The sequence below is a fragment of the Chiloscyllium plagiosum genome, chromosome 36 (genome assembly GCF_004010195.1).
Source record: "Chiloscyllium plagiosum isolate BGI_BamShark_2017 chromosome 36, ASM401019v2, whole genome shotgun sequence".
Classification (NCBI taxonomy): Eukaryota; Metazoa; Chordata; class Chondrichthyes; order Orectolobiformes; family Hemiscylliidae; genus Chiloscyllium; species Chiloscyllium plagiosum.
The window spans coordinates 5,767,695-5,780,667 of NC_057745.1; the positions used below are offsets into that span (position 1 = coordinate 5,767,695).

At 41.4% G+C, this 12,973-nt stretch overlaps 1 protein-coding gene across 3 annotated transcripts in view; it reads left to right on the forward strand.

The window, feature by feature from the left end:
* LOC122540812 overlaps nt 1-10,389 on the forward strand; it is a 59,794-nt gene extending 49,405 nt beyond the window's left edge. For 2 of the 3 annotated variants that reach the window (XM_043677021.1, XM_043677022.1), the window contains exon 4: nt 9,152-10,389. In XM_043677021.1, coding sequence (XP_043532956.1) covers nt 9,157-10,260 — 1,104 coding nt within the window. In that variant the 5' untranslated portion in view covers nt 9,152-9,156 and the 3' untranslated portion in view covers nt 10,261-10,389. Of the gene's footprint in view, nt 1-7,702; nt 7,772-9,151 lie in introns of those variants that run through there. The other variant, XM_043677020.1, reaches the window with a different exon arrangement.
* The last annotated feature ends 2,584 nt before the right edge of the window (nt 10,390-12,973 follow it).

The following is a 12,973-nucleotide window of genomic DNA, read 5'->3' on the forward strand; positions in this document are numbered from 1 at the left end:
TATGTACATGGTCTCCAACAAGCTCTCTTCCGTCATAATATGTCAATGTAGAGTGAGCCTTTTAGTTTATTCCTTCATTGTGAGTGGGCATCTCTAGCAAGGCCTATCCATTGTTAGTAACTGACCTTTACCGGAGTGGTTTACCAAGCCATTTCAGAGAGTAGCTAAGAGACAAACACATTTCTGTGAGTCACACGTAGTTCAGATCAGGTAAGGACAAATCTCGAAAGGAGAATGATACAGTTCAGAAACAGCACATTCAGCCCATCATGCATGTGCTGACAGAATTGCATTAGGGAAAATGCTGCTTCAATGTACATTAATTAATTGTGCTTTCCTCTGATATTAAATCTCACTATGAATGTCATTTGCTGTATAATATGATATTCATCAATCTGTCACTGGTGAAGCTGCTTGCAATGGATTTATTATGTACTGGTTTACATAATAGAACCAGTGAATTTTAGAGTATAGCAGAAGGACAATGTGTCTATACCAGCTGCCAGCTCGTCCCATTCTCCAGCCCCAAAAATACATTGTATTTACTGCACAGAAACAGGCTACCTGGGTCTGTGCTTGTGATTATCCTGCACTTCAGCCACATCCATCCTCCTTTGTGTAAATTAGCCATTGTCTTCCAGAATCATGGACTGCTTTCCCATCAGAGAGAGGTTACTGGTGATGGTTTAACCTGAAGGTCACCATTCCTTAGATGTGGAGAGAGATTGAGAGCTGGTGCATGAATTGAACCCACACTGTTGGCGTTAGTCTGCGTTGTAAACCAGCCATCCACCTAACTGAGCTAACTGACCCCCGTCTTCTGATAACTCTATAAAAATATCAAATGTGCCCTCCTCCACCATCTGTTTCTCTAACTACTGCTTTAATGTATCTCTGCTATTCTCCTCAACTATTGAATTGAATCATTTATTGTCACGTGTATTCAAAATAAATACAGTGAAAAGTGTGTACCATTGCCGTACATAGGCACTGTTCTCATGAAAGTAAAACAAAATTTAAAAAAAGGAAGATAACTTAAAGAGAGTCCAACTTTTTCTTTTCCGTCGCTACAGTTCCTGCTCCGGGCTATCCCATCCCACACCATTCCACTGCCACAGTCCCTGCTCTGGGCTACCCCAGCCCCCACATTCCACTGCCACAGTCCCTGCTCTGGGCTACCCCAGCCCCCACATTCCACCACCACAGTCCCTGCTCTGGGCTACCCCAGCCCCCACATTCCACTGCCACAGTCCCTGCTCCAGGCTACCCCAGCCCACACCATTCCACCGCTACAGTCTCCTGGGATTTCCCGATTCAACCATTGTTGGCATCATTCAATCTTGCATTTTCCATTGATTCAGAAATCTTCAAAAGGTACAACCCTGCTACTTCAAAACATCTTTCAGCAATTCCTTCCTCATTTAGATGCCTGTGATTATTCCTCCTTTAAATGATCATTAACCATAGAATCACCTGTTCTCTATATCAGCACATCCTGGAAAAACTGTGTCTCACCACCAAATCAATCAAGTCACAAGCTCTGCCCACTCGGGGCATGTAGCAATAACCAAAATCCACAACAAGGAGGAGGCAAAAAGAGGTGGGGAAGCCTGGGCATCTAAATCAAAATGGAGAGATAAAGCAGGATTAGCGTGGTGCTGGAAAAGCACAGCAGGTCAGGCAGTATCCGAGGAGCAGGGAAATTAACGTTTCAGGCAAAGCCGTTCATCAGGATTTCCAGCATCACTTTTCCAGCGCCACTTTAATCTTGACTCTGATTTCCAGCATCTGCAATACTCACTTTTGCCCGAGAGATAAGGCACTCCACCCCCTGCAAGTGAACCCTGCTCCTTTTTATCATACTTTGCAATCAACCTGTCTAGCCATGTGACCACACGCATCTGGAGCAAGTGGGACTTGAACCCAGGCCTCCTGGCTCAGAGGTAGACACTACCCCTGCACCACAAGACCCTCACTGAACCCATCCCATTTTGTTTTAAGATCCAGGCACATTGTGAGTTGAGAGTTCCATTTTCTAACCACTCTCTAGATTGAGTGTTTCCAGTAGAAAGCAGTTTGCTTACTGAAGGGGCCACTTTCAGTGGATTTGTGGTGGACTGATGTGTGCGTAATGTAAGGTGTTTCTATGAATTGACTGCCATCCAGTGGATAATAGTTACAGTGAACTGATTTAATGCTACTGTGGCTTCAATTGAAGATTAATCCCAAATCAAATTCTCCTCTTGCTACTAAAGTAGAGAACAATTATATTTATACAACACTTTTGAAACTGCAGAGACTGCAGCTCTTTTGCACAGGAAGATGCCACTAACAGCTCATGCAATGGCTGGCCGGTTCAACTATTTTGATGAAATCTAAGAAGTAAGAACAATAGTTAGACACTGAAAAGTCTTCTTATTCTTAAATAAAGAATGACATTTGATTTTTAACATTCACCTGAAAAGATAGCCAGAGCTCTGGCTTAATTGTATCATCCAGAAAGTGGACTTGCTTCAGGGTACGCTGCTGTTTCAGCTTAGTTTTTGTGCCGAAAAGGTAATTAAATACTTTTGAAATATATTGCAAGGCAACGTGGCAGCCAATTTATGCACAGCAAGCTCTCATAAATAGCAAGGAACTAGGACATAGGAGCAGAAATTAGACCATTCGGCCCATCGAATCTGTGCTGCCATTCAAACATGGCTCCTGAGGTTCCCAACCCCCATTCTCCCGCTTTTTCCCTGTAATCCTTGATCCCCTTGACAATCAAGAACTTATCTATCTTTGTCTTAAATATACTCAATTACCTGGCCTCCACATCCTTCTGTGGCAATGAGTTCCATAGATTCATCACTCTCTGGCTGAAGAAGTTTCTCCTTATCTCTGTTCTAAAAGGTCTTCCCTTTACTCTAAGGCTACGCCCTCGGGTCCTAGTCTCTCCTACTGACAGAAACATCTTCCCAACATCTACTCTGTCCAGGCCATTCAGTATTCTGTAAGTTTCAATTAGCTTCCCCCTCATCCTCCTAAACTCCACTGAGTGAAGACCCCCAGAGTCCTCAAACTTTCCTCAAATGTTAAGCTGTTCATTCCTGGGACCATTCTTATGAACGTCCTCTGAACATGCTCCATGGCCAGTGAGTGCATCCTTCCTTAGATGTGGGGCCCAAAACTGAGCACAATACTCCAAATGTGGTCCGACCAGAGCCTTCTAGAGCCTCAGAAGTACATCCCTGCTTATATATTTAAGTCCTCTCTAAATAAATACCATCATTGCAGTTGCCTTCTGAACAACTGACTCAACCTGCAAGTTTACCTTGAGAGAATCCTGGATGAGAACTCCCAAGTCCCTTTGCACTTCAGACTTCTGAATTTTCTCCCCATTTAGAAAATGTTGACTAGATAGCTTGATTTTATTGATGGTGATGACAGAGCCCATGGGGAATTACTCATTAGTCTCCTCATGCTGTTCGATGAATATAAGTTCCTTTGATAACAGGCAAAGTTATTCATCACCTGAGCCCTTTATAAAGCAAAACAAGGGATGGTTCCGTCAACACTGTTGGTCCCAGGCTGGGACTAGTCGATGTATGCCCTGAGTAGTGGCTCCATTTTGGTGTTTATCAGTAAATGATGTTCCTTTCCAGTCGAACTTTCTGAGTTATTGCAGTGATTAAGGGATAAACATTAATGAAAACTGCCTTTTACAGCGACAGGACTAGATAGGATCCATAGAGGGGAGATAGATCCTAGTCCATGTTGATTTTTTGTCTGTGATTGAAGATGTGCAGAACAAGACCCAAGAATATTGATCATCATCACCAAGCACAGCTGATGGGAATATTTGAATTATGATAGTGCCATGCACTATAGGCCTCAGATGAATTTGGTTTTCTCAATTTAAAAAGAACCCTCCCTCTGTGCTTCCTTCATGGGTTTTAATGACCTATAGATTGTGAGAAAACTGAGAAAGAACTTTATAGTTTGAGGTGATGAGTAGGATTGGTTTGGCTAGCAGTTGTTGCAATGGAGTTGAATTTCAGTGCAGCAGGGATATGGGAAGGATTGGGAATACATAGTGCAGTATAAATGGATCTATACATTTCTATAACACTGCTCCTAGAATATCCAAAAATGTGTCTCACGTTCAATTAATGACTATGAGTGTTTTTACATTTCTTCTCATGATTAGAATGACACCACTAAGGTTCCACTTCTAGTCCCACCTGGTTTAGCTGGATATCCAGGCTGACCAAGAAAGGAAAGGTTCCCAGAGACAATAACAATCAGGGAAAATGCCTCCTAAATAACTCATATTTCTCAGCCTGCACTTCGCTCAGTACCAGCTCAACCAGTGGTTATGTTGGTAACTTGATGCTCTTCGGTGAACCGTGTTTATCACTGTCATTTATTCTAGAGTTTCTGCTAAACTGGGGAGGTGATGGTATTGGTATTATCGCTGGACTGTTAATCCAGAGACCCAGGTAATGTTTCGCTGGACTCAGGTTCAAATCCTGCCACGGCAGATGATGGAATTTGAATTCAATAAAATATCTGGAATTATGATGTCCGTGACTCATTATCAAGAAGAACCCATCTGGTTCACTAATGTTCTTTAGAGAAGTGAGCTTCCATCCTTACCTGGTCTGGCCTACGTGTGACTCCAGACCTGCAGTAATGTGGTTGACTCTGAACTGGGCAATTAGGGATGGGCAATAAATGCTGGCCTGGCCAGTGACACCCTCACTCCGTGAATGAATTTAAAAAAATGTTGAGTATGGACTTGCGATCACCTTTACGGTTGAGGGGGCTTTTAGGTCACTTCAGAGGATATCAAAGGGATAATGAGTTTCCCCAAAGTGACACCAGTTGTTAAGCATGACTTTGTTGTCCTGGGTTATCAGCATGCTCCAAATCTGTTCCCTTTCAGGCTCTTTTTAACAAGTCATACTTGCTGCTGCTGCTGCTGCTGCTTCACACTGAACAAAGCCCTGCTCCAAGTCCCTCTGTCAGCATTTTGGGGCAGCTTTGGATAAGATGTCTGACAGGATAGGTTGAGGTAGTAGGGCTATAAATGATTACTGCCTAATAGCATTCCTTATTGGTTCTGGGCTTGTGTCTGCCTGAGGACATCCTTCCCTAAATCCCAGGGCAATTAGGCACCGCATCAAGAAAAATCAGCCTTCGAGCTTCAAACACTTAATATGGGTCTGAGTAAACCAGTTGTGTTATTGTAACAGTTTGGTGACTTTTATGGGATTTGCTTTCTGATGAAGATCCAACAAATAAAAATGGGATAAGTAAAGGCTAATGAAGATTAAAGCACAGTCTGTGGAATAACTTACCCGACACTCTACCTTACTAACAGTAAGAAACATGTAGCATTAATCAAAGTGTGATACAAATGCACAGCTCAAAGGTCAGAGGAAACAGACTTCTGTTGATTTGCAAAAGGATGAGAAGCTACAATTAATGAATTTCAGGACATCTATCTTAACGTGAACTTGACTTGCTGTGGTATATGTTACACTGATTAACATGCAGAAAACCACAAACTTCATCATGTTGCTGTGTGTGGGCACTATAAGCTAATTGAGTCAGCTAATTAATGACATTAAGTAAACACTAAAAAAATTCCCTGGAGAAGGATCACGTGGTGTCTACCAACTCCCTTGAGCTGTTCAGGGAGAGGTGGGCACTGCAGGGAGTGGAGTGCATTATTTCCTCCTCCAACTCTATTTTGATTTAATTCCTGCCCTCCTCTTCGCTGTTTGCTCACGCAGCATTGTCCTCTAAAAAGGGCATTGCTTGTCACTGGCCACTCGGGTGTTTCCTTTCTTCCTGGTGGTGGAAATTGAATAAAGATTTTCACGTGGTGTCTACCAACTCCCTTGAGCAGTTCAGGGAGAGGTGGGTACTGCAGGGAGTGGAGTGCATTATTTCCTCCTCCAACTCTATTTTGATTTAATTCCTGCCCTCCTCTTTGCTGTTTGCTCACGCAGCATTGTCCTCTAAAAAGGGCATTGCTTGTCACTGGCCACTCGGGTGTTTCCTTTCTTCCTGGTGGTGGAAATTGAATAAAGAATTGTACACCTGTTGTCTTTCACTGTGTATCACACTTGCACATGGGTGCTGGGGAAAATATAAGCCCTACCACAGTTAGGCGGTAGTGTGGGGGTAAGAAAGAAAATATATATATAAAACCAGAAGATTTTGCGTCCCCTTTGTTTAGGAGACTGACTCTGTTAAAAAGAAAACTAAAAAGATGACAGCGGATGGCAGTTGTGAAAATTTTCTTTTCCCTGTCAGTCATCCATCAATCTGTTCGGGTTCAGAACTGAAGTTTTAGGATACAATTTACCTTTGATTGTAAGATCAAAGTCAATTACAATTATCAACAGCATCTGAGAGAGCCCATTTAAAAGTTTACTAGTCATAATTAGTTACACTGAGCATGGTGGCTCAGTGGTTAGCACTGCTGCCTCACAGCAGCACGGTACCAGATTCGATTCCAGCCTTGGGCGACTGTCTGTGTGGAGTTTGGGCATTCTCCCTGTGTCTGCATGGGTTTCCTTTGGAGTAACGGCCTGTTTCCACACTGTAGGGAATCTAATCTAATCATAAGTACAAGATAAATAATACTAATGGTTTTTAGTTGTTCTGCTTTTGGATAGCAAGTTGTTTGGCTGGGCACTGGTCTATTTTTTGTTCCTTCTATTAACTGAAGTTCTCTTTGCTTCTTCAGTCATTCTTGTGCATTAAAAGTAATCACTTTTAACCCTTGCTCGCCACTGCCCTGGGGCATAATCAGAGACACACTGAATATAATTTGCTTATTAGAGCATGAAATTCCTTGAGCAGTTCATGGTCAATCTTGGATTGGCTACGTAGTGTCTTCTCAGTTTCTGTCTGGTTTCTTTAAAAGTGCTGGTCATTTTAGCGATCACAGCAATTTGTGCACCAACCATTGAGGTATCAAATGAGACAACCTACCTTTGACTATCACAATCCAAGTTTGTTGTACAAATTCACTCTCTTGCACTTGGAAATTTACTACAGTGTTCACTTTAGAGTTGGGCATTTGCTATCATATGGAGTAGTTGATGGGAACAATGTAGGTACATTTAGAGAGAGGCTGGAGAAGTCCATGAGAGAGAAAGTTAAAAATCACTCAACACCTGGTCATAGTCCAACAGGTTTATTTGCAAGCATTAGCTTTTGGAGTTCTGCTCCTTCGTCAGCGACCTGATGAAGGAGCGGTGCTCCGAAAGCTAGTGCTTGCAAATAAACCTGTTGGACTATAACCTGGTGTTGTGTGATTTTTAACTTAGTCCACCCAGTCCAACACCGGCACTTCCACATCATGATAGAGAAAGATATAGAAGGTTAGAAGGATGGAGTGAGAGAATTGATGGGCAGAAGTTTCATATGGAACATAAACACTGAGACAGGCATGTTGAACCAAACTGGACTCTTTCTATACTGTAAATTCTATTAATATATAATCGCAGATTAATGCTTCTGTTCCAATTATTGGAATGTTATAGAGCATGCAGAATATGTACATGCACAGTATATTTTCAAAATGATTTTGATGTTGCTTTGTAACTTCCTTCTGCTAATCTATTCTGAATTTTGAATCTGAGCCAGATTTTGGAAAGTATCTTTAATTTTTAAAACTTGTTTTATCTTTACCAGGATATTAATATGTCAGCAACGATGTTTGAGATGGCGTTAATTGATGCTATAAGTGATTTTAGCGAACAAAGAGGCAAGGCTTTTAGTTTCTATACTTGTTAGAACGGCATAGTTTCAAAATATCATTACAGCACATTGTAATAAAGATGTCTAAATAATGACAGTCATTGTAGTGATTGGAACCAGGTGGATCTCATTGACTACAGGATCCAGATTGTGGTTGTTAACCTGGGCCAATCAGGAAGCCCTGGCTGACAAAGTGGCTCTTGTGGTGCAGAGGTAGAGGCCCTACTGCTGGACCAAGAGGCCCAGGTTCAAGTCCCATATGCTCCAGAGGTGTGTAACAACAGCTTTGAACAGGTTGATAAGAAAACAGATAACGTAAAAAAAAAAACAGGGGATTTAGAATCTTCTCAGTTCAGGGGACTGACTCTGAGCTGGCTGGCTACAGCCAGAATGCTGTGCACAAGTAAATAAAGAGTGACTGGGTGATGGGATCCCAGCCTCTGTGCAGTTATTTCAGTCATGAACAATTATTCTTATTTCTGGAATGCTACCTAAATTCTTACAATGCAGTACTCTTGCAATGACCCTGCATACTCCACAACTAGCAAGTCTCCCACTATCGTTCAACTTGACCTAATCCAAAACACAGCAACCTTAATCCTAACTCACACCCAAATCCTGTTCACCCCCCTCCCTGCTGACTCACATTGCCGTTTGTGATCTTTATTCATATGTTGCTGATCTCCAGAGCCGCCTTCTCCCCTATAATTCTCCTCAGCATTCCTCTACTCTTGGCCTTTCATGCATCGCTTGCCCCTCACTGTTGCCAGTTATACTTCCAGCCACTCAGGTGCTAAGCACTGAATTCCCTCCCTTAACCCTTTTGTCTCTTCATTCACTCTATATACCCTTCTTTGCAGTTACTTCGTTAGCCAAGCTTTTGGCCATTGACCGAGCATCTCCTTATGAGTCCAGAATTGGGTTTTGCCTGATAATACTGTGCATGCAGGAACAGCAGTAGGCCATTAAACCCATCTCAATTTCACATTCCTTCTTGTCCTTAATCTCCATAAATAATTTGATTTGTATCTGGAATCTCAATGATTGCACCTCCATACCACTCTGTGGTCGAGAATTCCAAAGATTTACTACCGTCTTAGTGAAAAAACTTCCTCTTCATTACAATCCTAAATGGATTGCCCTTTATCCTGAGATAATGTCCTTAGGTTCTAGAGTTTCGTGAAAGGATTGCCTTGTGAAATTTCACTATGTTAGAATTACTATATAAATGAAGATATTTGGTATTAATATGCTCTACAATTTCAATAGCTAAATAACAGTATTAACAAAAATGCGGTCATGATTTTGTTGAAAATATTAATGTAAGTCTACTGCTTAGATGAAATATGTAATTATTAAAACTTAAAATTGTTTCTGTTTCTGCTAGACCAAATGTTGAATGACAAGGATCTGCAGAATCAGAGTGAAATGATAGAACTTTCCCCAAAGATTTTCAAGACTTTGGTCAAATTATTAAGGGACGCTGCTGTAGAGAAGCCAAGCAGTACTGTGGGAATTGCTGTCGTGGAGAAAGATAGAGATGGAATAAAAATGAATTCTGCTGGACTTTCTAACATTAACAGCATGTTGGAGAAGATATATCATGAAGCAGAGATGCTGAAAGTTGCGAATAGTGAAACTTTGGCTCCTCTGCTCCTGGAAGACATCGCGACAGTAGCATCCGTCAGAAAGACCCAGCCAACAAGTAAGGAAAACACAGTTGCAAGTATGTCACAGGCCGAGAGTGAGAATCTTACAAAACAAGTTGTGATGGAGAATGTTTCTGAAAGTAATGCCTCCGTTGGGGAATCTGGAACCAAATTCTTACCTGCCCAGGTAGCAAAAGTGATTCATCAGCTTTTACAAAATGCTTCATTAGCTGAGAGAGTGGAAATGATAAATACACATTATCTGCATGGACATGGGCAGAAGTTTTCTAAACTTTTTGCAAAGCTGAACGAAGTGATAGCTATCGCACCGAAAATGCTCACAGTGGACAGAAAGGAGGACCTTCTGATGAGCGAGAGAATCTTACTGAAGATTCTTAACCTCAGCAAGAGTGCTCTTCAAGATCTGAAGGGTCGACTCTCAGGAGATGTGGCTGGTAATGCTAAACCAGACGAATCATCTCCAATGAGAAATGAATTAAGTGAGCAAAATTCTAAATGGAAAGAATTTAACCAAATTAATCACTTTGTGCAAATGTTTTATAAGCTGGAGGAAAACCTTTCCAGTCTGAAGCTGATCTTGGAATCTCTCAGTAAAGGGAAAAAGCAGGAATTTGAATTGGCCCAGCAACTTTTGGATCAGTCGCTGAAACTGGTTACTCAGTTGGAGCAAATCCCATGGCTGAAAGGGAAAAATGCTTTCATTGATTTTGAATTAGAGGCTTTAAGGGACTTTGCAGGGGTATTGTCAGATGCAGAATTTACGCAGCAGAAGCCATCAGTCCGATCAAATTTAATGTATAAACGTGAAGATGTTATATCAAATTAAACAACTGGGGCTATCTGAAATTATAATCCGCTGCTGCAAAAGGAGATAATCAGTACTTGAAATGAATGATAATTGAGTATTTTTAAAAATGAATTATATGTGCACAATTATCTGCTCATTGTATTTGGAGGCCAGGTCAAAATATAACATGTTTAAAGTGTTTTTGATCTAATCTGAATAACTAAATTAAAATATTCATTTCAGCTGAAGCATTAAAGTTCTGATGTGGACATGACACATGTTTTGCGCATTTATTTTTAAAATAAATATTATTATTTGAAAGGAGAGAGGAGGCTGAATGGGCACCTGATAATAAAGCTTGCTGTACCTTGTGGAGGACTCACGATCATTAACTTCTCGTGGAGACATCATGGAGTAGAACTGAGCCACAGCTGAGTTTTTTGTCTTTACTGTTTGCTTGAAATTGGCCTTCCGCAAAAAAATACTGTGCTGGAAAAAAACAATTCTTAAACATCATAATTGTACCAGCCTCCACCACTTCCTTTGACATGCTTGTCCAAACATGCACCACCCTCTATATGAAAAGGTTACCCCTCAGGTTCCTTTTAAATCCTTCCCTTCTCATCTTAAACCTATGCCCTCTAGTTTTGGACTCCCTGACCCTTGGCCATTCACCCTATCCATGCCTCTCATGATTTTATAAACCTTTATAAGGTCAACCTCTGATGCTCCAGGGAAAATAGCCCCAGCCTATTCACCTTCTCCCTATAGCTCAAACCCTCCAGTCCAGGCAACATCCTAGTAAATCTTTTCTGCGCCATCTCAAGTTTTACATCATTTGTATAGCAGGAAGATTAACAGGCATCTGGATGTGTACATGAATAGGAAGGGTTTAGGTTTAGGTTCCAAACATATGGGCCAAATGTTGGCAATTGGGACTAGATCAGTTTAGGCCATCTGGTCAGCATGGACCAGTTGGAGTGAAAGGTCTGTTTCTGTGCTCTATGATGCTCTAAGTTTCTGCTAATAGCCCCCATTTGTGGACTTTTGAAGGAGCCTCTAAAAATGAAGCTGGGACGCTTGGACATGTACTAACAATCAAATTATGAGTAGGAGTAGACCAATCAGCCCTTGGACCTGCTTCGCCATTCAATAAGGTAATGGCTGATCTAATTACTACCCATTCCTGCTCAGCTCCAAAAACCTCTCAGACTCTTTGGTTATTAGTAATCTATCCGCCTCTGCCTTAAAATTGTTCAAGGACAACTCGTATACTGCCTTCTTGAGGAAGAATGTTCCAAACACTTTTAACCTTCTTTGAGGGATAATCTCTCCTCATCCTTCTTTTAAATGGGTAACCTCTTATTTGTATACAGTTACCCCTAGTTCTTTTTTTTATTATTGTCACATGTGCCCAGTTACAGTGAAAAGCTTAGTTTTGTGTACTGTAGAGACAGATCATACCATACAAAGTGCATTAGGACAATAGAGCAGAGCGAGGAATACAGTGTTACAGCTGCAGAGAAGGTGCACAAAGAGTGAGATCAACATTAAATTTGAATTTTGAGAGGTCCACTTACAAGTCTAATAGCAGTGGGGAAGAAACTTCTCTTGAACGTGTTGGTACAAGGCAGGCTGGGAGTTGAGAGTTGGTATGTGCTATGACTAACCTCTCTAAACATTTCATAATTAAGGAAGTCAGAGCCACCAGGTGATAGTCATTGAGGCCCGCTGCATGAGTTTTCTTTGGTACTGGGATGATGGTCGTCTTCTTGAAGCAGGTGGACAGTTCAGATTGTAGTAAAATGTGATTAAAGAGGCCAGCGAATACTCCGGCCAGGCTGGACTGCACGGGATCTGAGTGCATGGCCGGGGACTCCATCTGGGCCAATCACTTTCCGTGGGTTCACTCCCAAGAAGACCGATGTGACACCTGCAGTGGTGACTGAGGGAATAGCCAAGGCTGTCAAGGCAGGAGACACCGTTTCACTGACCTTCTGTTTGAATCTATTCCAGGTTCTTCCACAGGTGAAAACATCCTTTCCACATCCAAGGGCACCGACGCATAACTTAAGAAAGTCTGTGAATGTAATGTGTTTTAATTTTCTGAGAAACAGACTACGACACCACTGTGACTGCCAAATTGATATCGTATCTTTTGAAAGTAATTTTCTGTCATCTAAAACCATGTTAATCACAGGTCGGTGATTGACAATATGATTACAAGTTCTTAGTTTTTGTGATAATCCCATTTTCTGCTCCATTAATCAAACATGTTCTACTCATAGATAGATCAAGTAATACTTTTAAGCCAATTTTAAAAAAAGAACTAATTACGTTTTAAAAGGATATGGAGCAACTTCAGCGCTGAAAATTTAAACTAATTTCAAAATGCTGCTTGATTGCATTGGGCACTTCTGTTCAATAACATGAAGTGATTTTTACTGGAAACTGATGGGAGGAAGTCCTTTCTAGACGGTGCAATTTAATTCTCAATTTGCACCCAATTCTGTCTGTAATGGAAACTCTTTCCTGGGTTTGAGAGTCTCTATTTGTGCCATTGACATCAGAGCTCATAGCTCAATCCACACCATGCTCTGCCACACACACAAGAGACATCAGTTGCAATGCAAGCTTGTGTAATCTCAGGCAGCAAACCCAAATCAACTATTTTATGTTCCCTTATGTGAAAAAGGATGGGAAGAGGATTGTAACTGCGATCTGATGTAGATGTTGGAGGTCTCCAGTCAGG